We start from the raw sequence: 27,993 nt of genomic DNA, 5'->3' as shown, positions 1-27,993 counted from the left end.
AAATCATGTGTGACATTGAACACAAGGTATTGACACAAATACCTCAGTGCTACATTAACAGATCCATTACAAGCATGTAACAAATACGACTCTGAAAATATTGGGTCCAATTTTAGCAACCAATCACATCTTGATCAGCCCGTTTTGGCTCAATGGAGGATCTGTGCTTTTGGTAGCACATATAATTTAGCACAAAGTCTGAGGTGAATCCTGTGCATTTTGTGATCTAATGATACCAACATGATCCTAGTCGGACTGCCCCAAAACCATATTTTTGAGATGGAATTAAGATGGAAAGAATGAAAATTAATGTTATAAATATCATCCCTTTTGGATCAAACTGCTACAACTGATCAGGCTCTTGTTCACTTTGAATGATCATGTTAGTTACGTGCCTGGGTACAAGATGCAACAGCAATAGGGATAGTAACAGAAATTGATGTGCAAATAGTAATCACAATCATTTGTATACAAACCACCCCAGTAAATTTGCATTCATGAACACAGCAGTTTATCCTTATATTCACACAGAGAAAGGAGTGAGTTAAGTTGACAAAGATTTACATCGACGACTTTTGTCTGCAAACAAACGTCAAGGACTTCCAATTCAATATAACGTCACTACTTAGTAGTGATGGAACATAAATATTCACTTCATGGACAAGTACTTGTTTTGATATTCATCATAAAGAAATAAAATCAACAATTTTAACTAACTTTACACCTAAATTCATAGCCAAGCTGCAGTGTGAGTACACATTCATCTACTCTTCTATTAACCTTTACCCAGTCAATTGCACACCTGTTTTTCCTTGAAAGAAAATGTTTCATAAACTGAGAGCCTATACTATTATCGAATGCTTGCTTGTAAATAAACCTACTAAGAGAAGTCTGACATGGACTGTGGAATATTTGAAACCCACTGCAATGCACTGCACTCTATCTCACCACTAGGCAATACATATAATACTGTATAATGAGCTGTTCATGTGTCCAAATAAGTTCATTGCACTTGTCCCATATATAACTGGGTGTGTGTATACTGATACTCCCTATAGACAACCACAACTTGACTGAGCTTTCATTATTGCCAAGGTATGAAGAAGCCGTCTGGACATCGACACCATATATGGCACTATCCTTGCACACTGGTCTATTCCTGTTAAAATCCATACACTACACCCCCTATGGAAGACATAACATTCATCTCTCACATAGGGGATGATTTCAAATGGTGTCACCCATTCAGGTAGCCCCATTTGAAAATTCATACTCCCTGTGTGGAAGATTAAGGTCATATGAAATTGGAACGTGACCAGTCCAGCGGGTCAGTTGCCTGATGAAGTGTGATGGTATCACACACAATGTAGCATTGCTAAAAATAGTAAGTCAAGTATTTTGATTTAATTCCAAATTTCATGTTACTACAACTGGATGACTGAGAACATTCATCAATTAGGGTCATATCTTCCATAGGGGTGTATGGATTTTAACCACAATAGCGTAATATACTTGCCCGTTGCAATCCTAGTTTAAACAAACTAAAATCCAAACTTTTAAAACACTGTGTAAAGAGTTGTAGGCAATCCACAAAAATCATATGAGAGATTAAAAATATTACCATTATAAAGGCTTCCTGATCTCCACATTATATTCAATTACATCAGCAACTTGATAAACATAATTACTTAAAAGTTTTAAAAGGTGATTTGCTCTTAATACTGAGAGTGCTATTCAACAAATATAACTATGGTATGATTAATTTTCTATCGTCAATTAAATTCACAAATTGTGGGCATTTTATCATCACTTGTCCAAATTTGAATAAAATGATTGCAATGAAAGGTGATACAACAAGAAATTTTGTCTTGCACAAACCAAGACAAAATCAGTAGCACATGTTAAATGTCAACTGGAAGGAATATGATGTGAAAAAACACAAAAATAGACATTTATGTCTTGTGGATACAAAGTGTGCGGATTCATAGTGCTATACACAATAATACATTGGCCATTCAATATCAGTTCACTCATGTGCACATAACCATGTATGTGTATGAAACATATAGCCATTACAAAATTTATTAATTTCAAAATTACATTAATTCATATATATTTATATTTTTTCCATATTTTTACCTCAAAGCTATGAGTGTTTCATGCAACAAAACTCCATGACAGTTGTGATGCACTTTTGAGTTGCAAGACTTCAATGTAAAAAGAGATAACCACCTTATCTATCACTAGCCCAAGGTTAGTTCAATTTGTGAAATGTCTACATATCCAGTAATAAAATTAATTACATTTCAAGGTCAGTCACTTAACCCAAAATGTTACGGACCGATGTGTCACATGTAGAATACAGATTGTTGTGCAGGGGATCTGTAATAAAACCCTGAAGACCTGGTGAGAGGTATTCATCTTCATCACTAGTCATTACTAGCTACTTCTAAATCACCTGATCTTGTATTTGTATCTTTTTTGAGGTATTAGTTTGCATGCTGAAATTGTAAGCACTTAAATAGAAACATGTAAACCCAATCCCAACTGACTCTAAATATCATCAAGATAGTTTTCAGAAAGTACACATAATAGAAAACATGTAATAACACTGTGCAGACCATGTATACAACATCACCAATCAATCCTCCTTAGAATCTTTCGAGTCGTCTTCCTTCTTCGGCTTTTTATTCTCTGCTTCTTCTGGCTCTTCTTCTTTCTCATCCTTCGGTGATGAACGCTTTGCTGCATGGTTGTTCTCACCACTTGTACCTGGCTCACCGGACTCGCTAGAAGGATTAGAGGCACTTTTGTTTCCTTCTCTTTCAGACTTGCTTCCGTATAGGGAATCGTAGATATGCGCTTCAACGAGCCGATTTATAGCATCGCTTACGCTGGCATTTCCCAATCCAGCGGCGGCAGCAGCTGCAGCAGTAGCGGCTTTATCTTGCTGCATTCCGTACAGCAGTTGTTGTTGTTGCAAGGCTTCTTTGTAGGTATGCTGATAGGCAGCAGCAGCTGCTGGGTGTAGAGCCCACACCCACTGTTGCTTACCTAGTAAAAGTGGATTAATAGGATTTGTAAGAAGAGGAACTTGGTCCTCCATTAAATAAGAGTCTTTGACTGAACCTTGTGGTTGTTGTTGTTGTTGTTGTTGTTGAGACAGTGCTGAATGCATCTGACCAAGATCCTGCATCGCCACACCTACACCACCAGGGCTTTCTAGGCTCTGTTTCAGCAGGTACCCGTATGAATTCTGCATCGCTTGCTTTTCACTCATGGCTCTCAAACGCTCTGCAAAACTCTCAAATGGACGTGAGGCCATAGTGAACGGGGATATATGACTTGCATCATACATGTTTAGAGCAGAATAGGTAGGTGTACTTGGGTGACTTTCAGTCCGAGGAGCTTCTGGCTTGCTCACTTTGGGTGCCTGCTTCTTAGGGGACCTTTTTAGATGGCGCTCTTTGACTTTGTATTCCAATGTGGAATGTGGTACACCATACACATTTCCTGCCCTAGTCACCGTCATTTCTCCACGCTGGACGGCACCGACAGCTTGCATCAGCGCATCACGATCATAGCACCTGTAGCGCCCTCTCTTAGGACGCTTACTTCCATTTGAGGCATCTTGTGAATACCTTTTCTCTGAAAAGGGTGATGAGGACCTACTATCCGACATATTGTCTAGTTGGCTCTTCCAATCTAAACCAGGTATAGCATCTGGGTCTGGTTTAATAGACCAATTTGATACGCTATTGTCAATATCTGAAGCTTGTGTATCTGAGCTGACATTCATTGGTTTGTAGTGTGGTACTTTGAGATCCACGTTAGGTTGAGCTGCAGGTTGTCGCAAAGCCGGCTTAAGTGGATGCTTATCATGGACACGCTTCTTTTCAGATTCAAGGTGACGCTGTATTAAAACATGGAATATATATTCAGGAAGTGTGAAGTCACTTTCAACACGTTCCTGATGCTTGCTATTCTTGGAGGTAGACAGGCTCTCCTGGCGAAGACTGTCTACATCAAGTGTCTTTGTCTTGGAGAGCTTTGTGTATTTTAATGCTAACTCCTTGATCAGATGTTGGCTAAGGCTACTTTCAAGACCGCTGGGGCCAATGTTTTCTCTGCTTCGCTTTCTGTTACGCAGAAAACTACGCAACTTAACGACAGGGTCAGACTCATCTGCATCCTCCTCCTCCTCAATGCCATCTTCCTCTGACCCGTTCTGAACTTTGGCCAATTTGGCACCTCGTTTAAGGATTGGCTTTGAATCTTGACTGCTCTCATCTTCATCCTCACATAGAAAGCTATGCCTGTTAAGGTGATTGCGTATGGTGGAACGTGGTATCCCGTACAACATTGCAGCACGTCGTGTACCTACTTTACCTCGACGGACCTCCTGTAGTGCTAATCTTAGATCATCTTGTGTGTACGAAGCGGAACCGTATCCTCGTGAGACACGCATAACACTCTTCTTGCTGTTGCTGTTGTTGGCTGTTGGCCTGAGACATGAAAGATAAAATCAAGGGATAATAATCAGTATATCGTCTTAAAAAGAAAAAATGTTTTTATTGAGATCTCCGGCGAAAAGTCCAATCTAACTTCCACAACCATCTTTTGTTAACACAAGAACTTCTGAGTAAAATATTGTATTCGTACAGATTCATGGCTATTCTTTATTCTCCATTTATAATGTTCTCTGCTACACAGGCCATATTCTTTTACATGCTACTGGCTGATCATAGTAATGATAGTAATCTCATATTCTTCCTTTCCCTCTCACACATCTTCTTCTCTCACTTGCATCTGAATGGATTCATGCGCTAAAGGCAAATCATTTCTGATATTTGCTATTGTAAAAGGGCAGCCCTTGAAATAATCAAAGAGATTTAGGTAATTACCTCTGGTACCCTAACATTCTGCTTTGGGAAACATGTCTATTAAAGAATTATTATAGTTTTGTTCAAAAAAGGATGATCTACTGGTGGAATAGGCTTTATTACCTGTGCACAGTAATTGATGGTACTCTTAGTGCTGATTGTGAAGCGTCATCTCCATTCTCAGCTTCAGCTAATTCCCTAGTTGCTGCTGCAAGTAAGGCTGCTTTGCTCAGGTCTAATGGTTGCTTCTGGTCTGCATCTTCTGGGTCTAGGCCACCTGATACTACAAGAAAACACCAGAAAATATGTATGTTAACATCACATGGTGATGTAGGGGTGAGTGTGTGCTTGTGTGGGAATGAGTGTCCACATGCCTTGGGCCCACTGGACTAACACTTGTTGAAAATACATTTCTTCTGAGCACCACAAATGATGGTCCGAATAGAAGGTACTTTGCTACATTCTTGGACACACACAATAGTGTAATAGAGTGATATAATCAGTGTTTGTGCTATGATCAATGCATCCTGGCTTCTACATGTACCACCACATTCTTTCTGACATTTTGACAAAAACACATTCTTTCTGAGAACAAGGATCAATGGTCAGATCTCTTTAGATAATATACTAATGTGAGCATTTGTGGAGAGGTGTGAATGTTCACGGTAGAGTGACGGTGGCTGGGCAATTGGGCAAATCCAGGGGGTGACCACCTCTAAATATTTTGTTTAAATAAGAAAAAATAAAATGAAAACAAAGTAATGCATGTGGGTGTGTGTGCTGGACATTGAATTTTATAAGGTCACCTGTCCAGCTTGAAGCAACAAGTCAACATGTTTCTACAAGTACTTCATTTTACCCTATTTGTGTCCAATAAATATGACATTACTAGCAAAACAAATTATTCATGATATTCAAATACCATTAGGGTACAAGCAACCAGTACAAGTAAAATAATCCTAAAATAAATATTCATATTTCCTTTTCATATATCTAAATTGCTTTGTAAATATAAGACAATTGACAGACACTTAATACAACTGATTTGTATTTTGCATGATGCATTAAGATTTCATAACTACTGCAGGAGACAGAAAGACTTATTATTTTGAATTGCAGAATCTTGGGAATAAAAATTTGTTTAAGCACTACAACTAGGGATGTGAACGGCATTCAATAATGCAACATAAACAATAACCTGCTAACATAAGTACTACAAAGGTTATGATGGCCAAAGTGCCTTTTAAAATATTATCATTTGATTTTGGTAACAGGCACCTTATTTTGCAATGGTCAATGGTACAGCTACAGTTGGTCAGGATGTTGATAACTAGTTTCATGGTCTGGAAGTTTTATACTAGAATTTGACTAGAAACAGACTTTAATTTTACTACCTGTACGTAACTAGACAATGAAGCTACATTGTAGGTTTTATTTCAGACCCATCTTGCCATATCACTTTTATACTGTCCACATAACCTACCATACCAATTCAAAATTTGTTCCAATATCCTGCTAAATCACTTTCAAATTAATTGCTTTTAAACTGCATTGGATGGGATTCTTTATGTCTGTACCGATTAGCATAGAATTTTAACAATTATGACACAGTCATAAAGACATAAATGAGCCAAGCGCATCACATAGTCATTAGTCATATTAATAAATGAACAGAAACAAGCTTCCTTTCTGTCTACAAAAGACACTAAAAACATGCATAAGAACAGGATAAGTGATGTTATTCATTCAAAATTCACTTTAAGATTGTTTATATATAATCTGAATTAATCAGAATAAAATGTTAACATATAAGTTTAAAAGAAAACATGGTAAAACAAGGTGCCAGTCCTTTAACTAATACTACACAAGCTACAATAACACAGCCTCCATAATAGTATGAATAGTTACAAGATCGATTAGAAGCCACTAGCTGCTAACTGTAACTAATCTGATTTTATTGCATCTCTAAACACTGACTGACCAGACGTTTAATATAACACATGGCCACAAAACATGATACAGCCCCCTCCAGCTACATTAGATGAACACACATATCCAATTCCAATTGGGTCCCAAGTCATCAACACCTATAGCAGTGGGAGTGTTAACAGCTTTTGGAACAGCTCACCTCACGCCACTCTTTGCTAAAACCTTGTTCACTCAGCATGCTATGTTTCTGACAACATTTCTGACTATCCGTGACATTTAAGATTCACTTTTGTATGCAAACAATGCAATTTGCTCTCTAAATGTTCTCATTATTTTTTATTTGTTTCTTTTTTTAAAATTTCTGTTTGCTGTTTGTTTTATAATTGTTTTTTTTTTATTTGTTTCTTTTTAATTTTCTGTTTGCTGTATAGTTTGTTTTTGTTTAAGGGGGTACTACACCCCTGGCTAATTTTATGCCTATTTTTGCATTTTTCTCAAAAATTATAGCGCATAGGTAACAAGTACGATATGTATATTATAGGGGCAAGGACTACAACTACTGTCCTGAAAATTCAGCAACTCAAAGTAAGTAGTTATTGATTTATTGATCAAATATTGGTTTTCCCTCATTTTTGACTGTAACTCCACAACTGTTGTCTGTGCTGAATTAAAATTCCAGTAAAGTAGTTGTAGTCCTTGCCCCAATAATATACATATCTTACTTTTCACCAATGTGCTATAATTTTTGAGAAAAATGCAAAATAGGCATAAAAATTTGGCAGGGGTGTAGTAATTTATAATTTCATTTGCTTTTGTTTTGGTTTGTTTTGTTTTTTGGTAAGAAGGAACAAGTCAAGTTGCAACGTCCATCTACTGCCAATTTGTTTTGTTCAAGTTTATGATGATTGATAACAATGACTGCAAACAGATTTACAGTTACATGCTTTTTCCTTGTAACTTAAAATACTTCTTTTAACATTGCTTCCTTTCCCAATTACTGATGTTATATTTGATGAGGATTTCCATCATCTTCTGTTCACTATTCAACCCTTCCTTTCAACCCTTTGCCTGTTTACCTGATATCAGTGCTAGTTACCATTCCCTCTTGTGAACCCTATCTTTATGACCCATATGGATCTCCTGATAAATTCTTCCAGCCCATTCTTTGCCTGGATGTACCCGCCTCTTAACCCACACGCTTCCCTTAATTCCCGCATCTGCTGCTAACTAATTCTTGCCAATCCTACTCCTATGACTCAAGTGATAATTGCCTTCATCTCTGTTCACCCAGTCCCCTCCTATGCTAGAGACACTTGCCTGTACCTCCCTCCTTTCCCTAGAGAGCACCCATTTGCTTACCTGCTGCTGACTGTGCTAGCCACTGCTCTGCCTTGAGAACCCTATCCCGATGACTCAAGTGATTTCCTCCGTCTTCCAGCCGGTCCAGATATGCTTGGTGATTGGCGATGGATTCCTGCAACACGACACAATCAAATCAACATAGAGGAAATATATTACTCATAAGAAAGTTGTAACTATTACTAACTAAACAAATGTACCTATAATCTAAGAGCTGTAGGTTATGAAGTAGCTATTAAGAGTATTATTATTCACATCCTTGCTATCTTAATTCACTACATGTATCAGTGATTTGTCAAAATACACAAAATTCATTAAAGAAATGGATAAATTTGTAATTTTGGAACAAATTTAACTTGTGTACACTTGCTTTACAATACACCTTGCAACTGGCAAAGTTATCAAAAGTAGAAATTTTACATTATGATGTTACTTTTTTCCACAACTCCACAAACTATCAAAAAATTATTCTACAATGTTTTCACCATTGCGACTGTAGGCCCTACTACTTGATCAATAAAAACACACAATTGAAAAATTGAATTAAATCGCCCGAGACTGACATGATCTGATCTATTCTATGACTTGCATTTGCTAATTTATCAATGTGTGAGGCAGATAGGTTAAAAAGTATTGTATGTAGAAAATCACTGCCCTGGTCATATACTGAATGTTTTGTTTTAAATAAAATTACTTTTCATACACATAATATATTAAACTTTCCTGAATTCGCCTTTAAAATGATGTCCAAGCTTGCGAATGAATGTCTTCATTTGATGTTTGTATAAAGGGGAATTAGTCATACTTGGAGACTTTCCAACACCTGACCTTTTTATTTTTGTGATTTTCCAAGGGTAGTAAGGAAATTTGGATCACTTAATTTGTGCCACACAATGTCTCTCATGACTTCATCACTGTGTTGATGATGTCACCTTCAATTGACTTGTTGCTGTGCAAAATACCCAGGTCTGATGTTTTTAACTTCTGAAAATTGAAGGCATTAATTAATTTGGGTGTTTCAAGTGAATTAGTTTGCTCACAATTTGGTAAACAATGTGTTGCTCCTTTTGTCAAAACTATTTGAACACAGTTAAGACTGACTGTGGTGGACATTGTCCTACAGGTATATACTCCTCCTACAATTATAGGCCTAATTACATTGTAATGTGTGATGAAAGACATAGTGCTTTAAAACTCCACCATCATCCCAATCTAAATAGGCCAATTACAGATTTCAGTCAGATTGGTTATGAATCCGGATCAGGGAAAATAACCTTCATTTTCAACTAATGAACTAACTGATTAATTATTTTCATGCAAAATCAGTATTTAGGCTTCCAATATACCATGACAGTGATTAACTATCACGTCATATAATACCTGGAAGGTTAGTAACTTCCAAGGTGTTTATCAGAGGTAGGTGGATTTTATACACGATATGATGATATCAAAATAATCATTAAGTACAGTCGAGTTTACAGATTGAGGGAGATTTGCTGAAGATATATTCTATACTTCAATATAGTTTCTCTTGTATTTTATGTTGCACAACTCCGGGGGTACTCAAGTTTGGTTTTGGTAGGGACGTGCCGCTGAGAATTTGAAAGTGGACCCATAAATATACCAATTTTTCAAGAAATTTGGACCCATTGATATACCAAAAGTCAACATTTTTGGCCGAATTTAACCCATATTGTCTTAGTTTTTACAAATTTTCCCAAAATTTTGGGAAAATTTTGGCTAGATTAAGGAAAAATTGGGCTATTTTCTGAAAAAAATGAGAAAAGTTTGAAAAAAGGACCCATTCATATACCGAAATAGGCTTTGAAAAAGGGGTCATTGATATACCAAAAGGCTGAAAATGCTACCCATATTTGTGGCACGTCCCCATATGGTCATTTGTACTGAGTACCCCCACGGGCGCACAACTGTTCTTACTGAACCAACTGTTGAATTATCTTGTATTGTTGAACTTATCACAAATTAAAAAGACATTTGTTTAACCAGTCAGTCCAGATGGACACACACTTGGGTCCTGATGGGACCAGGCTCAAGCAAAATGCCTAAGCCAAGCTTAAAGGCTTATATAAGCATGCTGGCCTGTTATGAAGAGAAAATTACTAGAAAGAAACAGAATGAAGAAAAGAGCAAGGAAAAGAAAGGCCACTATTTGAAGTAGATAAAAGTGGCGGTACCATAGGAGGAGGAGCATTCGCAGAAGTCGAAACAAACACATTTAATTACCCAAATTCCACAACATTTTGTATACAAGGGGCAAGGGCAAAGGCTAAAGGAAAATTTTCAGACCCCAAAATTATCCTCTATGAACCCCACCCACTCTGGAACTTGGAAACAACGTATGGTGAAGTAGAGTGAAGTACATGTATGGTTTTAATACCGACTGGTACTTCCCCTTCAGTGGTGCAGGAGCGGCCAACAGCTGGAACCTCCGACCACACCCCTACAATGTACATCATTATGACCAAAAAGTGACCAGTGAAATTTGACAACAACAAAAATACCAGTAAGATGTTTATGGATAATTTAAATATTTAGTACTTGCAAGCCAACCCAGGCATAAAAACAAAGCAAAAGGCACATGCGGCCAGTGGTTACCTGCCCATCCATAACTGACTACCAGCAACCCTGTCCCAAAGCATCTACCAGTCCTCATCAACATGCCTAAGGTGCACCTATCTCTTTTTGCCCATGTGCACCAACTGCTCTCTTCACTAATTACTAAGCACTAAATATCACTGTACACTACAAAATACTACTGCCAGGTTGACTCCCCTTCAGAGCTCTTCAACAGGGCAATAAATTGCATATGATAAAGGCCTCTGGAACTTTTTTGTTTCTTTTTTCAAGTTAATTTAATTTTTTTTATAATTTTTTCGCCAAAAAAATAAGAAAAAAGTCTAGGGTCAGGCCTATTTTTAGGGTTGGTCGGGTTACGCCAATCAAACAATTTTTTTAGGCCTTAAGCTGAAATTGGATGCCAATGCTCTTGAATATGTTTGTTTTACCCAGTGGTGTAGATTTCTTTTTGACATTTTTGACAAATATAGTGAATCCAGCACCTTTTGGCAACAGAATAAATTAAAACATTTTGATATACTGAAGATAAAAATGTTGAAATATGGTGCAAACGTGGAAGAAATTCACACAAAGAGCACAAAAATTAGCACTTATTAGGCCTAAATGGCCAATTATTGTGAGGTTAATTTGGTCAGAAACCCACATACATGGCATATTGCAGGCATTAACAATGCGGGGGGTGATTGGACCCCCATCCCTCCATGATTTACGTCTATGCTTTGATCAATAATTGGTAATAAAAGTTAATTAATAAAATGATGCATAAAAGTTTGCCACATTTATATTTTGCAGAATTTTGCCCTGAAATTTGGATAAAGACCCAATATTAACTAAAAACAGCTAGAACAATCTTCAAATTTAAAAAGTAGTAAATCCTTGTTGCAACTGATTTTTAAGCCTCCAATAATTTTCATCACTTTTACATATTGAAATTACCAATTTATGATTATAAATGTCTTCAAGATTTGATTTGAAGTTCACCTAGAGTGGATCAAAGAAGTGTTAATCATATATAAAGCTTTCAAATTTGTGATAAAATTGCCTTTCATAAAGGCACCATCTTTCATTATTTTTCAAGCCATCTCAAACCATGTCATTTGGTTTTGTACTGGGGAAATTAATAGGGGAATCCCCTCAAAATTTAAATTAGTAAACCATACAGTAACACTTATTGCAGCTACTTTGAAGTAGCAAAAAAAATCATAATTTGCTTTTATAGAAAGAAGAAGTGTTTATGCAGGTAATATTTGCTCTCATATTATGTTAGCATTTTCAGGGCCAATGGTAAACACTAGTAAATTCTAGCATTGAAATTGAAACACTTGAAATGTCATTTCATCTGTCATATTAAAGTCCAATTTCATTTTAGTTTATTACTTTTTCCATCCACATTGATTTGGATAAGATTTTTTTTGCATAATACATCTTCTATGAATTATAATAAACTCATTATATGTACTCATTAAAATTATTTTCGAGGTCTGAATTAATCAACAGGAAAAGCAAACCATTGTGCTGACAACTACAAGGCCATCAAAATAACCAACAGCATTGCTCAAATCCACACAGATTTTTCTTTAAAATCCACAGCTTAATTAATTAACCATCTATCTATACATACAAGCTCATCAAATGACCCACTAACGACCCTGAGATATGACAAATACGTGACTGGCCCGGCTATTGGGCATCACACCATGTAGTAGCTACAAGCCAGTTTACTGAGCCAACACTCACATGGCTGGCGGTGAGACATGTACACTGCTCGCCAAGCTAGCCCCATGCAAGCAACGTATGTTAATTAGTAGTGACAATTAATATCCTTAACATGTCCCATTGCCCAATTGTGATTGGCCCGGCATATGGTGCATTTGTTACATCTAATATTTCCCCTTGGGAAGGTCCATTGCTCTCATTTAAACAACAGAATTTGCTTTGTTCTATTGTGTTAAGGTACACAACTAACTGGCCTAGAGGGTATCTTTTTTTGTGTTATTTTTTTCGTGACCAGATCTCTTTAGTGATGGTTCAAGGGGCCAAATTGTGTCTCGCTGTATAAGATAAAGAAGGGATCATGGAATAAGTTTTGATTGAGTTCTCTCATGGACAGTTTTACATGATAATATGTTACAAATAATCTCATAACTAAGAAGGAAAAATCTGTTGGCTCTCTGTAATGCAAATTTGTTGGTAATTGTATTTTGCCCCTGTAAATTGATACCTATTGGTACTGACACATCCCAGGCATCGGGAACCATTACAACCATTTAAACACAATCAAATGAAAGAACATTACTTAGGGTAGACCTACAACCATCACCATTTATTTGAAAATTTGCATCCAGATATAACACACTCACTCGCCTGATAGTAGCCACTGGGCTTGCATATGAGATAAATTAAATGGTACCAAATTAACACCTGCCTCCTGACGAAAGGCAATTATATTACATACACTAAAGAAAGGATTGGTGATTATATTGAGACAGACAAACATATCTGATCAATATGAGAGCTAATGTAAGTGCATGTTTTAGTCCTCGTTAACTAACCCCATACCAAGATGATTGGTTATTGTTACCTGAAAAAACTTCTACAGCCTGATGTTTTACAATCTGATATAAAAATAGTGTTTGAAATGTGCAATGCTTTGTTAACTTTAAGTGCTTATGGCCAAACCTTGGGTCAAATTGAACTCTATATTATGCAAATTTACTAATAAAAATAGATGTAAATTTATTTTTAATATACAACTCGGCTTAAACAATTCCCTGAAAGTCAGCATTTTGTACATCATCAACATAATCATGGCAAAAAAAATTTGTTTTCAAGATGTTAAACCAACTCAAAATAATCCCTAGTAATTGCATTAGACACAAACACTATCACATTTTGCTCCTTTAGCTATAATCTATTTCCTGATCCACTGTGCACAACATGTATTTTTACACTTCTCGAGTCATTAAGCTTAAAGCTATCTCTCATGTTGGTTTCAAAATGGGGGAAAACAATGGCTATCATCATGTGTCACATCCACCACGTCAAAAACAAAATATGCAGCAAAACGATATTAATGTGATAAATGCAATGCAAGGGATCCGATTGCAAATTATAATTTTTCACAGATTTTCAGGAAACTGGCAATAAATATCTTGTCTGTGTTTGATTTCCTGTATAGCCAGTGTAAACCCCTTTTATTCCTAATGCGCCAGCTGCATTCCAGCCTTGGTTGCCAATTTTACACGCATCCCTTTCCCATTTTCGTCGGGGCACAAACTCATACTTGCTCACCCCAGTCATTTCCCGAAGGTTAAAGCTGTGCATTCCCAAGGGTGCAATCAATTCCTTCATGAATTTTGGAGCAAAAAATAACACTTTTACAGTGAAAATTAAACTGAACTGAGAGATTGTCATGTTTGAAAACCACTCGTGTATGTGATATTCTCCAAACAACATATTTTATATTTGCATATTTTCTGATTACAGGCATAGATTACTGTAATTTTGTGGGCATCAAAGAGAAATACTGGTACCTAACAACTCACTTGTAATCAATGATGACCTACAAATGAAGTACCCAATTAAGACAAGAGTCTCTGATGATGCATATTAGGTAGTAATTACAATTCCTGGGACATATTCATAAGAGGCCAAAGGGCAAACTCAGAACAAAATATGTCCTCTGAAGCGCATCACATGCCAAGGAGTGACACGGTACTTATTTTATATCGAGGCTGATGGGGAACTCTGATGCGTTCCAACATGAGTCCATGACCATAAATTGTAGTGTATGGAGATACAGATATACATGTACTTCTGATTGCCTACTCTACCACCAAATGTATGACCCAAAATACTGATCATTTATGAAATACTTTGTTACCTTCAATATCCTGAGTAAGGTATTTGGTCTAAGATACTGCACCCGGATTCCCGGATCTGTTTGCAAAGTTATACCAAAAATATTTACCGGTTCAACATTTTTACTTTAAATTGTAGCACTCATTAGCTGCAAATTAAGATCAACATGTAGCATCTGCAAGACTGATTTAAGTAAAGGGATATCCTTAGAGTAACAATCCAGTCTCAATAGGCACTACCAGCAATCTCATCCTCATCACTATTCTATGCACAAGACCGGGGCACAAGGGGCTCATACATGCAAGCAATATGCAATCCTGGTGATGTGACAACATGGAAAACCATTGTTTTCTCAGAACTGTTTCCTTTACTGTTCAAACTCCTTTTCAAGCAAAATTGTGCTAATCAAACACCCTCTCTATATTTGCTCACTATGATTTGCTTCACTGTATAACTGGAAATTGCCACTGGCAGTTCCATGCCAATTTTATATTGAGCTTTACCCATGTGAACTTTCTCATTTCAAAAATGACAAAAAACACCAACAAAGTTAAGGTTTAAAATTGATTTGAGCCTTAAAAACCATAAGTTAGTCAGCAATGGCAACATTATTAAAATTAAAATGCTTTATGATTTGAAGAAGTCTGTTCAACATTTTGACAAATGTTTTTTGTTTGTTTGTTTTAAAGCAGAGGTACTTATGTTAACTGTTGATGCAGGTGTGTGTAATAACAATGTCAGGCTTCAGAGAAATGAGATGTACACAAGTTTTAATTAAACATAATTAAAGGAGCAGACTTGAGTTTTAATGTCATTGCTTACATGACACTCCTGAACTGTCATAGCTAGATCACAGATTTGCTACAAATTAAATTAATGTAATTAAAAACCCAATTAATTAAACCACTCCCTGGCAACGCTTCTATACTTCAAAAGTAGGGTGTGCAACTCATGAACTGCTATTTTTAAGACACAAGGTGAACAAAAACGTCATTTTGAAACCAAATATTTTATATAAGTTTTCCCCACTCTTCTATAAAGCAATTGTCGTCATTAATTTCACATAGTCATTGTTACCATATTCTCTATGGGAAACACTTCATTTTTATGTCTTCATTTGTTTCAATACTAATCAAATGCCAACCTGGTCTCATACTTTTTGTTAATGTCTAAGACCGTTAATAACTGATTTATAAAGGATTAAGGTGGTACTACACCTTCTGATAAATTTTGTGACTAGTTTTGCATTTTTCTCAAAAAATAACTTAACACTGGTAACAAAAGTTATGTATACTAATATAGGGGCAAGGAATCCAATTACTTCAGTGATTCAAGACAAGTGGTTCATTATATATATATGTAAAAGAAATGAGGTACATTCTAGCAGTGTAGTAATTGGATTCCTTTCCCTATAATATACATAACTTTTGTTACCAGTGTGTTAATTATTTTTTGAGAAAAATGCAAAAAATAGTCACACATTTATCAAGGGGTGTAGCACCACCTTCAATTGGTGAAATACATGCATTTTATTTTACACTGTTAACAAGTCAGAAGAGGCTGATTATGGATGCACCTCTTGCTTGACAGAGACAACAACAGCATACAGAACACTTTATTTACATAAATATGTTCACTCTTTAATCATAGGGTGACATCAAATTTGATGTCTTATTGCTTTGATTCTCATCCATATTTTATCTCACAGCAATTATGTTTACAATTTCTAACCATACTAAAATGATAATAATACGCATTAACAATTCTTTTGTTTGTGTTTTGTTTGAATAACTTACTGCCACTGCTTCTTGCCTAACAGCACATAGTACACAGTTTTCTTGTTGGCTGTCCCAGTCTCCTGTTGTTTTACGTTCTTCATCTGTAATGGAGAGAAAACATTTTGATAAAGATGACATAAAATCTAACATGCACATTAATAATACAAAGCATACAGCATGGATGTTTTGCTTTCAATTCAGAAATGACTTGACTGTCATCTATTCACACTTAAATCAAATAGCACAGGTGTGGCCGGCACTGCTTGGTATTTGAAACATCTCAATTAGTGATATAGTCCCATGTACAAATGGGCTGGCAGGCTCCCTGAAAAGGGTCAGATATTTTGTCTTGATAAATGACTATGGCCTCAGATATAACCTATGGTGATGCTTATTAAAGCATCACAGATATGTCCCGGGCATTCGTATCAACAAATCAGTAAATTGCCAATTCAGATTTACACATTCTTTGTAAAGGAAACTCATGAGTAGTAGAATAGCATTAAGTCATGGAGACAAGATGCAGACTTGTACAAATCCAGTCACAAATGCAATTTATTCTTGCAAATATTTTGATTACAGAGAATATATTATTTCATGGGTTTACAGACTGACCCAAGAACAACTTCAATTCCTGACCGTCATCCAATACAAATATTGTCTCACAATCTTGGCTTATAACTTGCCTACAGCTTGGATTTGAGCTGAACAACATTTTGTTTCAATTCAGAAAGTAAATTGAATTGTGCGTACATGAAGTGGCTATATTACGTAGTTCATGATAAAAGAGTAAAACATACCTTTGAATGGGGAGATCTTCTGGAAAAATTCTGACCCAAATAGACTTTCGGTTATGCATTCCAAACCTGAAACAAATACATCAATGAAAAAAAATAGTTATAAAAGTAACAGATAAATGTTAAACACTGACCCTGATACAATATTTGGACAACTTTCACTTTTATAGTATATTGCATGCATCCACAAAAGTCCACAAAATAATTTGTTCCAGGGCCAGTTACAAATACATAGTGCCACTAAATGGTGCTGTAACTTTAGAAACAGAATCCCTTTTCAATGTGGCAAATCCAGAATCCATTGGCTGAAACAGATATTTTCAATATATTTTGCTGTCCTGGTGAATTATGATACTAGATTCAAGAAAAATAATTTACTTGCAATGAATTATATGACACAAATTTTGAATGTTTTATTCATACAATGGAAAGACTATTTCATTAGGTGAAATATGAATATGAAATATGAATATACATTAAAAAAACCTGTTATTTGATTATCCATCAACAAAATTTAAGGAAAACACAATCAAACTGTTTTCATCAAAATATTCACTTTCCATAAATTATGAATTGCTGGCACTTTTGTAATCCCAGGGATTGACATCACCATCAAAGCCTCTTGTTTTAATAAACATGGCCAAAATAATCACATTAATTTCCAAATGACTACAATATTTCCAAATTAAATCTACAGCAACTTCCCATGACCTTCATGAATAATTATACAAAGCTAAAAAAAAAAGGAAGAAGAAAAAAATTAGATAAACACTACAACAAACAGGCCCCTGGATGAATATATGACTGCCACTAAAAAGTGTTTTAATTGAGGCCCATGGATTGTCAGTCACAGACATGTTACAAAATTTGGACTTGTTTGTCCAGCCAGCTAATTTTAGAATTACTTTGTCTTTTGACCTCTTCATCTTTCGGAATCGTCAAGGAAATGAAAGCCAACCTATAGAAACACAGACAATACAAACTGTGGGGGCTGGGAAGGCTTCTTTTAAATTATATGTGAACTGAAAGACTCTTGCATCCTGTTCACACATTATTTTTAAAAGGAAATATATATCTTTGTTGATAAAAAAGTGAAAAGAATGAAGTATTTATTGAGAATATAAATTGATGGGTACATCCTTTACACAATTAATTTACTTTCATATTAATTGGCGTTTTTCCCGGTATAAATATTAGAGGATTTCATTTTTCCAAGTAGGCATCCAAATTTCACGGCTAGTTTTGATCCGATTGTTCTTTAAAATGAGTTTAGACAATAGACAGTTAGTTACTATTCTTAGAGTGTAGAAAATCAATTTATCCAAGTTTGAACTCTGGCTTAAATAATCCACTGATCTTTATTACTTATTAGACCAATGAACATAATGAACTAAGGGAACAAAGCAAAGATCAATAAAGCCCTATGAACAATTTGATATCATTACAGACAGAGGGAGGGAGTGGGTTAGCTTTGTTACAAAGGGCTTCATCAATCAAACATTCATTCACCTCAGATATGAATGCCACAATTTAAATAACTCATTTGTGCAAGTTCTCAACAAAACATAAGGTGTGTTTTACTAGTAGAAAGAATTTGAAGCCCTGGGAAGAATGTATCATCACCTGTGTTTTGCTTTGTAATGCTGGAATGGCTCAAGTTTAGTGATATATTTATGACAGTAAGCATGGTATTAACCAAAATATGAACAAATGCAGTTGTTGTTGAAGAAATAAGGAATGTCATCACACCTCTCTCTGCCATACTCATAACCCTAATCCTAAACCCAACACTTGCCCTAAATCTAACCTTAAAATCTGATCCTAATGCTAATCCGAGTCATATCTCTTGAAGTGGGGGAAGTTATTCTTGACAGTCTTGCCTAGAACTGGTTCCAGTTCCTCGGGCCCAGGAGGGGGTGAGCACACGACCGCGAAGCGGCCTTTCAGCGGATTTGTTATGTCACGGTCCCTACGTACTGAACAAACTTGTGCTAATCTTGCCCAACTCTTGACAGATCCATGAATGTAGTTCAAAGAGACTCCACCAGTTCACACATAAAGTTTTTTATATAGATTAGGATGCAGTCTGCAATAATATTACAACCAATAAATGATGTATGACAGGAACTCCCCTTTTTATATCTATTTGAAGTTTACATCAAGTCAGCTATAGCTACTGTAGACACAGTAGCAAAACAAACATGATGAAATGCCCCAAAATAATTGCACCACAAATGCCAGTCTCATCATCATGAATCTTTAATATGGTGACTAAACTACACGCTCCCTCCTATGGCCTAGCTGGCCACCGCATCTTTGATCATCTTTATGCTTGACCTAGCATCTTTGCTAGCTTGTGATGCAAGGTCTCCAAGGTCATGTCTGCTGTCCCATGCTCCAACACATACAGCTGCTTAGCAGGGTTTGGGCATGCTTAGGGGACCGCATTCATCATCGGAGGCCCACCACGCACACAATTCTGTGGCTAAATAGTGAGGCAAGTTGAGGTTTTAGTTCTCACTCACGAGCATTCAGGCCTGCTTGGACGATTAACACTACTGACAAATAATGCAAGGGGAAAATATGCCTATTGGCTACATGGGCTCTTTTGACTCCATGTCTGGACATGAAATAAATTTATTTTCGTTTTCCTCTTATGCTATAGAATGACCTTTCTATCGTTAGATTCAGGGATTTGGATACACACATTTGACTGAGAAGTCTATTGACTTCTCCACACATTAACAATGGGCAATTTCACACCATTGTAAAAGAGACAAGTACTGTAGCAGTATTGCATTTCTTATACAATATATCATCTTTTGCTTTTTTATATAAGTGTGCAATAGATGTTGGTAATGATAATGAAGAGGACAAAATCTTACTTTCAGAGAAAAATTTTAAACTTGGTAAAATGCAGACTTTGAGTTTAGCAAATTTATTGATGGGAACACATCCTTATCTGACTTTGGATTTATGCAAAACAAAAGTTATAGCCATTGAGAAGTAAACTACAGGTATAGAATAACCACTTTAAACTGACTCAGATATGTTATGTAAATGGTTCAACTTTTAATATGATCATCTTATTCAACTTAACACAAGTTTTACAACCTTGTTCAAACTTCGGCATTCTGATTCATTTTCATGTGACACATGTTTTGGGTCCTATCATAAGCATGGTTAGCAGGCCTCAAAATACTTTTTTTTCTCACAAGGGTTATTTAAAAAAAGAATGGCCCTTGGATTTGATTTACGTGCGCTATTTTGGTTGTTGGCAGGGGCTACTTTTAATATCAAACAAGCTATTCTGTCAGTCGGCATGATGTCACTCACGATTAGATCCTTTCATCCCATTGGTTATTTCTGCCGAGATTTGGCTGTCCCATCTTGCGCTCTCAGACACAAAGGGGGCACTTACCGTTATACTCAATGGGGGAAATCACAAAATATGTCATAAAATAAATAACTCTTGGTGAAACAATTCAAAAAGTTCAAAAATTCAAAAAATTTGTGTACATCGTGGAACATACTCTTTGCGTGGCTGTGCGTAGTAAGCTGTTGTACGCAGATAACCTCGCATATATGGACGTGTAGAGTAGCGTTGTACGCTCGTGTATTAGCATGATTAGTCGCGCATTAACAAGCGTAGTTGAATGTGCCACGATGTACATGAATTAAATAATTTTTCTATTATAATTACAAAGGAAAAGTAAATTGGTATTTTCTACATGATATGGAGAAAATTGGCTGGAGCTGAAAGCCCTGTACAAACCAATAGGGATTTCGCGAGGTGTCCCCTTTGACAGACGTGAGAAATGGGTAGGTGCACTGGATGGAACAACCCCAACCGAGAGAATGAAATAACAGAGCATCTCCTTGAATAAGTTCATCAGGACTGTTAGATATCATAAACTTGGTAAATTATGTTTTACAAGTCCAATAATTTACTCAAGTTTTAGACGGTTCATCTTCCGATCGGAATACTTCATCAGTAATGCGATGAACCAGCAACACTCATACTCTTATCCCCGGGCTCTTATCCCCGGGCTCTTATCCTACTCTCCTGTTCATTTCTTTGCAGTTGCTGGTCGTATACATGATTTTGAGAGTATGTCCCTTCATCGCGGTTGATAAAAAGTCCCCCAGTTTTCTGATCCACATTGCTTCTCTGATATCCATCTGGTTTGATTGCAAGTCTTTGTCGATTACTTTATCTCTTCCCAATTGCATGATTTTGCTGTGACACATGGTCTGTGATAACGGACTTGTTTATTTTGTTGAATGACTCCTTTCATACAGCGCAAGTGAATGTCCTCCCTATTAACTTTTCAGATTCTTTAAAGTGTTCTTTCAATCTTACCCCAAAGGGTCTGCCGGTTTCCCCAATGTACGACTTGCAGTTTTTGCAGTACTCTGATACCTGTATCATTGTGTATGATGATTTAAAGATTTTCCAACTCGCTCGCTGTGCTCACAGTTCGAGAGGCATCGTGGTTCGTGAACGGGGCTCCACTCGCTGTTCGAGAGGCGTCGCAGTTCGTGAATAGGGCTAGTTCTATTTTTGCATGGTATTTCATATGTACACACACACAATCACAAGTTTCACTCGCGCTGTACGAAAGGAGTCAGTCGAAGAAAAAAACAAGTCTGCCATCACAGACCATGTATCACAGCAAAATCATGTTATTGATTGGGAGGAGATTAAGTAATCGACAAATACTCTTGCAAGCAAACCAGATGGATCAAAGAAGCAATGTGGATTTCAGTGAAGTTCAATTTCTTAGTCATACTTAATTTACATTCAAAAGTTAAATTTATAGAATAGAAGATTGAAAATGTGCAGATCTTTCACATTCTAGCCTACTGGCAAAGCCTGATCCAGAGATCCAATGCATCCTTGCAACCTGAAATTTGATGTTAGTTTTGGACACCAGTCATCACCAGTGCATTTTGATGTACATTTATTGTATGGGTAATAATTATGGGGGAAAACAATCATGTGCATGTACCCATAATTATTACCCATAATTATTACCCATTGTGCATGTATGCATTGCTTATAAATGGTACCTCATGATGAAGCCAGATTATTGCAGTACAAAACTACAAAATAAAGTGCTTCAAACAAAACTTGGCTTGGAATGTTTAGAGCCAGAACATACTATAACACCAAAAGTAAATGTACTTGGAATTCAGAAATAAATACACGTTTCCAACCACTTTAATTAAAATCTGATTGCAAAATGCGCATCATTGTTACCGAGTCTATGATCCCTGAAAGTGTGTCCTTGACAGTAGCAACAACACCCACCTCAACAAACATTCATGTTTTTACTTGCCTTGGACACATTATTGAATTGCACAAAACTTGAGTACAGACTGACTGCACAACTGTATACAAGAAAGGCTATTTTGACTTAAGGGAATTATGGAAATATTAGAATGCCTAATGCCCTGATTTGTGTTTTATGATTTGATTTGGCAATAATTCATGTGGAGGCTATGTGGCAATGAACCAATGGCAGTGGATCTTTGATATCTATGTTTCATTCATGGTTGTGTATTACTGCGTGGTGCATGGGTACGAAGCTCTGGCTTGGTCAAGTTAATTATGGGTGAGCAATTCTGGGCCCCGAATGATCGATTTTTGTTTTACTTTAAATTTTTGGAATTTTTGAGTACATAATAACAACAAAAATACCTTATAAATAAAATAACAATGATTTTATGATGTTTATGAATGAGAGTTTATGATTATGATTTATTTTGTTGCCATGCAAATGACAAAAATCAATAACTTGCCCCTTTATTTTTTTGCCATCACAATGCCCGACCCCAAATGATCTGGTGAAAATATTAAAGGGTGCATGCATTGATTTTTGTAATTTGCATTACAATAAAATTTTATTCAACCATTTAACCTCTATTAAGGGAAGTAGGATGGCAGCAGTTCCATTGTCCAGTTTTAGCCATTTTTAAAATAACTGCAGTGTACTTAATTAGAAGCCAATAATTACATTGCAGTTCTGGAGTTAAGGCCAGTAATGAATCAAAATAAAAGATTTGGGCATTTCCCCCACCGAGAAAAATCATGCACAAGGGCGGAAATGCCACCCCTACCAAGTTTTGGGATCTCTTCCAGCCCTCAAATTAAGGATCTCAAGGGGCACAGCAACTTTTTAGGCCAAATTGCCTTGGATTTTCACTGAAAAGGCAAGGCAGCACAGCAGTTTGTAATATTTCAAGAGGGCATCATGGCAACTGTTGAAAATTTGAGAAGGGCACCAAGGCAATTTCTCAAAAGTGAAGAAAACACACACAAACATAGATAGATATTTATATGGGCAGGGCTGGGGCACCGACAGCAACTTCATTAGAGGGCACGGCAAGTGACTGCCTTGGGTAAAGGACAAATTTTGAGGGCATTACGGCAGTGGGGTTGGGCACCCACGGCAAAATGCCATGGGTGCCGTGGGTTAATTCGAGGGCTGATCTCTTCAAATATAAGCTACCATTCTTCTTCTGTGTTTCAGCTTTATTTGACTCAATATTTGAGTGCAAACTCCACTCGTTCATGCTCCCTTCTGACCCGCCTTGAGGAATAGTGGTTATTGGCATAGTGGCATTAAGGCTAGAAATGCAAGGATGTCGGGTGATTGAGGTTGCAACATATTCTGGGATTAGATGCTGAATTTCAATATAAGGCCATTATAAAATTAATGTTTTGGTTCTCGTCCAGAGGATTTTCATGAATTGATGAGGGAGGGAGGTGTTTTTTTTTTTTTTTTTCAATGTAAAATTAGCATTGTCAGTAGTTTTCGGTCTTCTCCAACAGTGCTCGAGAAAGCGATGAGGCCCTTTTTTTTTTTTTTTTTTTCAAATGTGAGATTCTGAGGATAAACCCCTAGAGTACCACAAAAAGACTTGGAAGTGATGCTTGTTCTCTAATAAACTTAATTATATGTATGAAGATTTCATAAATCATTCCAAAGTCTAAAAAAATCGAAAAATCGAAAAAAAAAAAAAAAAATCTGACAAATCCCAGAAATTGAGGAGGGAGGGGCGAGAACCAAAATATTAATTTTACACGGCCTAATATAGGATTTTTTTGACATAATTTTTCACAGCACTAGTGTTTTACTCACTCTGTTCTTATACCAAAGCTAATATACATGTACATGAGGTCAAACACTGTTACACAATGTAGTTCATTGAATGATCCCTTCCGACCCACCTTAAGGAATATGGTGTGCACCGTGCGCTAGATGAAGGCCAAGAAAAAAAAATCACAAAATATTCCCCCCCCCCCACACAAATATTTTTCTGTGGCATAAACTTTGCAGTGGCAGATCTAGAGCATTCGAGGGGGGGGGGGGGCAATTTGGGGTGTCTGAGGGGGGATGTGGCCTCTTAGAAGTGAGAAACCTTTGCAAAATTTGAACCTATTTAAAGCCATTTGGTGGTCCATTTTGACAATATTATTGTGAAAAAGCCGAAATAAACATAAAGTGCCGGGTGTCCACTGTCCAATACAAAAGCAAAAAACGGGCAGTTATTTACCTATACGCAGATGTTCCCCACTCAGAAGTTTGGAAATTTTGCAAAATGAAGGTCCAATACGCGGATTTAGGGTTTCTCTACCAGAAGTCAATTTTTGCCGAAATTCCTTCCCACAATGCAATAAGCGTTTTGCATAACAATAGATACAGTTCGGAGGGTAATCAATATCCTTTGTTATGTGTTTTTAGCATGTGTATATTTAATTTGTAGCTTTTATATGCACTGTTTTTATTATGTGTAGGCCTAATGTAAGTTTTAATTTAAGATGTAATTTTTAAAGTCACTTTGTACAGCGCCTTGATCTCTTTGATAAGGCGCTTCATAAATGCTGTCTAATAATAATAAATATGCAATACGCATATATTGCATTGTGGGAAGGAATTTAGGCACAAATTGACTTCCAGTAGAGAAACCCTAAATCTGCATATTGAAGCCATTTGGTGCATCATTTTTACACTATTTATATCATTGCTATTAAGTATTATAACAATAAAAAAAGGGCCCAAACTCAATTTGCAAAATGTTACACAGGTCCACTGACACTGTACATATTCGCAGGCTTTGCTGTTTGAGGAGAGCTAGAGCGATTGCTCCCCATCACTCGGGCCCTCAAATAAAGCTGAGGAGAGCTTTTTATAATTGCTCCCCTACTTTTGGTGTAACAATAATAACCACATACAGTACAGTAAAACTGCTCTCCTAGTGCTCTCCTGTAGCACTCAAGGAGAGCGATTAAAAACTCCCCTGCAAATTTCAAACGGCAAAGCCTGCATAAGACATGAGACTCGCAATTAAAAGCATGCACAGATCGATGTTGAAGTAAGCATGGAGTCCGTCTTAATACTGCGACTCTGGTGACAAAATGCCAAGGGCCCAGTATATTGGCGGGCCCACAGGAGTGACAGGACGGTAAGTTTCACATACTTTTGTGCTGAGGATCCACCTTCAAGCAATGCCTAAAATAATCACAGGCCTATATATTATAGGGCCTGAGACTAATATTACTTATTAGTCTCATTAGGATTGATCTGACTGTGCGGTGTTTTTAGGCATGGCCTACTCAATTATGTGCAATTTAACTTTTCTCCTGTTTCTCTCCTTTTTTCCATTCTCTTTTTCTCCTTTTTTCCCCATTTCTTTTCTCTTCTCTCCTTTCCTCTTTTTTTTTTTTGGGGGGTGAAGGGGTGGGCATGCTGGGCCCCCAATCCGTGCCTGGCATAAAGTACACACAAGGGTCGAGGGCTAGGCCAATGCAATAGAATTTTTTTTTAATATAGGAAAATTAAAGAAAAAAACACAAATCCTACAAATAGCACCTGTAGACCCTCTTTGTCTTATGCAGATAAGTAATTAAAATACAATCTGATCAATCCATAATTTTGTAAATAAGAAAAACAACTCAAAATTTGCAATTTATTCAACTAACTATGGCTGTGAAATATTTCCTTTGATAGGAAAAATGGGAAATGGCAATCAAAATTGAATTAAAAATTTATAATAATAATAATACGGTCATAATATTAATAATAAATTAACAGATTTTTTAACATTTTACAATATGAAGTTTCATTACAACATTAAGAAATAATTTTAATGCGACTATAGCTATTAGGCCCTTCGCACTTGATTATTAGTTTCCTGTTAAAGATTTTGAAAAAGGGACGAGGTGACTTTTAGTTATTAATTATTAATTATCTATTATTTTCTTTATTTAGTTTGAACTATTACAAGCAACTATAGACTCGTTTTGACAAGAGCGGGCATTTAATTATTTCACAACAATATTTGATTTTAGAAATAAGTGAAGGTGGTGTTGTACTCTTTGTTCATTCATCATTATTGTTGATATTATTAAAGTCAGAAAATGGCAAGAAGAAGTAGTTGAAAGTTATTTTATTTAAAGGAGAAAATTAGAAATAAAAATAAAATAATTAATTATTTTGAGATTTTCAATTTTGGACGCGGGCGGTAAACAGGAAACTAATAATTAAGTGCGAAGGGCCTTATAGGCCTACATTGTATTGTAAACATCATCATTTTATGTTAACATGCATTTTATTTGCCATTCAGTCTTACATTACAGAGCACTTGTAGATACGGTGATAAATAGGCCTGTTGACACATAAAATTTATATGGAAATGTATTTACATGAAAGGCAATAAATCAAATGGAACCCAGCATTGTCCACCTGAAGACATGTATGATGGTATGTGTCCATCAATATCTAACTTTACATCATTGCATAGGAAATGTACTTGTTAACATACATGTACACTATACTATAGCATAAATATAATTAACAAAAATATCATTTAAAAATTAAATGGTAAAAATAAATGGCATTACCAATCCCACACATTTCAATTTCAGATTACACAAATGTTATTTTGAATGATACATAAATAACACTGTATTTTATGACCCTACATCTAGCCTCATTGAATTCACACTACGCCATGCATGCACAGTTGGGTACTTGTATGGTCACATCCATTATAATTTGCCATATTTATATGCGTGAAGGCCACGGAGGACCCAAACGGCATCAGCCATGTTTAGTGAGCTTCCAGACATTGACCCACCTCCCCACGCCAATGGCGGCACAGAACAAAGGTACACACAGCATATCAAATTACACACCATACACACACAAAATTTCATGCACTGGACATGCTAATCATGAATATTGTACAACTCAATACATTCACGTGATATACTCATTCATAAACATTAAATAGTACTACACACATGGGAAACTTCAGTGACTATGTTTGTAAACAAAACCAACACAATAAATACGATTAACATGACGGGAAATAGGTGTGAAATTATGAGATAATCAAATTAAAACTCAGTGCTCATCGGTGGGGTCAATATCAGCAAACAGAAGAGCGCCGCAATCATAAAGCATTTTTGCCACAAAATAATACGTGTGCCCGTAGCCCACTGCGGACCCTCTGTCCGTGATAAGCCGCGACACTGCCCAATTTACAAACGCTGTTCACAGCAAATCAAGGGCTTTCACAACAAAACCAATACACAAAAACGATTCAAAAAACATAAATACAACTTACCGATATAAGCAATAAGGTTTTTGCGTCCTTTTTCAAGCTCTTTTCTCAGCTGTTTTCTCTCTTGGAGACAGCGGTGATCTCCACACGGCAGAGGCACAGCCATATTTTGTGTACTTTAAATTCACACATTTTGCAACGTCATCAACAATT

General features: G+C 36.4%; 1 protein-coding gene across 1 annotated transcript; it reads right to left on the bottom strand.

Annotated features, from left to right (window-relative positions):
* Positions 1-1,034: 1,034 nt before the first annotated feature.
* Positions 1,035-27,946, bottom strand: LOC140152054 (ligand-dependent nuclear receptor corepressor-like protein). Its single transcript, XM_072174356.1, has 6 exons — positions 27,844-27,946; positions 17,209-17,274; positions 16,427-16,509; positions 8,172-8,286; positions 5,007-5,166; positions 1,035-4,505 (listed from the first exon to the last, which is right to left on the bottom strand). The coding sequence occupies exons 1-6, from the start codon at positions 27,944-27,946 to the stop codon at positions 2,642-2,644; spliced, it is 2,391 nt and encodes a 796-aa protein (XP_072030457.1). The 3' UTR covers positions 1,035-2,641.
* Positions 27,947-27,993: the final 47 nt, after the last annotated feature.

This window comes from Amphiura filiformis, chromosome 1 (assembly GCF_039555335.1).
Source record: "Amphiura filiformis chromosome 1, Afil_fr2py, whole genome shotgun sequence".
In the NCBI taxonomy this organism is placed as follows: domain Eukaryota; kingdom Metazoa; phylum Echinodermata; class Ophiuroidea; order Amphilepidida; family Amphiuridae; genus Amphiura; species Amphiura filiformis.
Note: the sequence above shows the minus strand (reverse complement) of the source record. Positions and strands in the feature narration are given on the sequence as shown.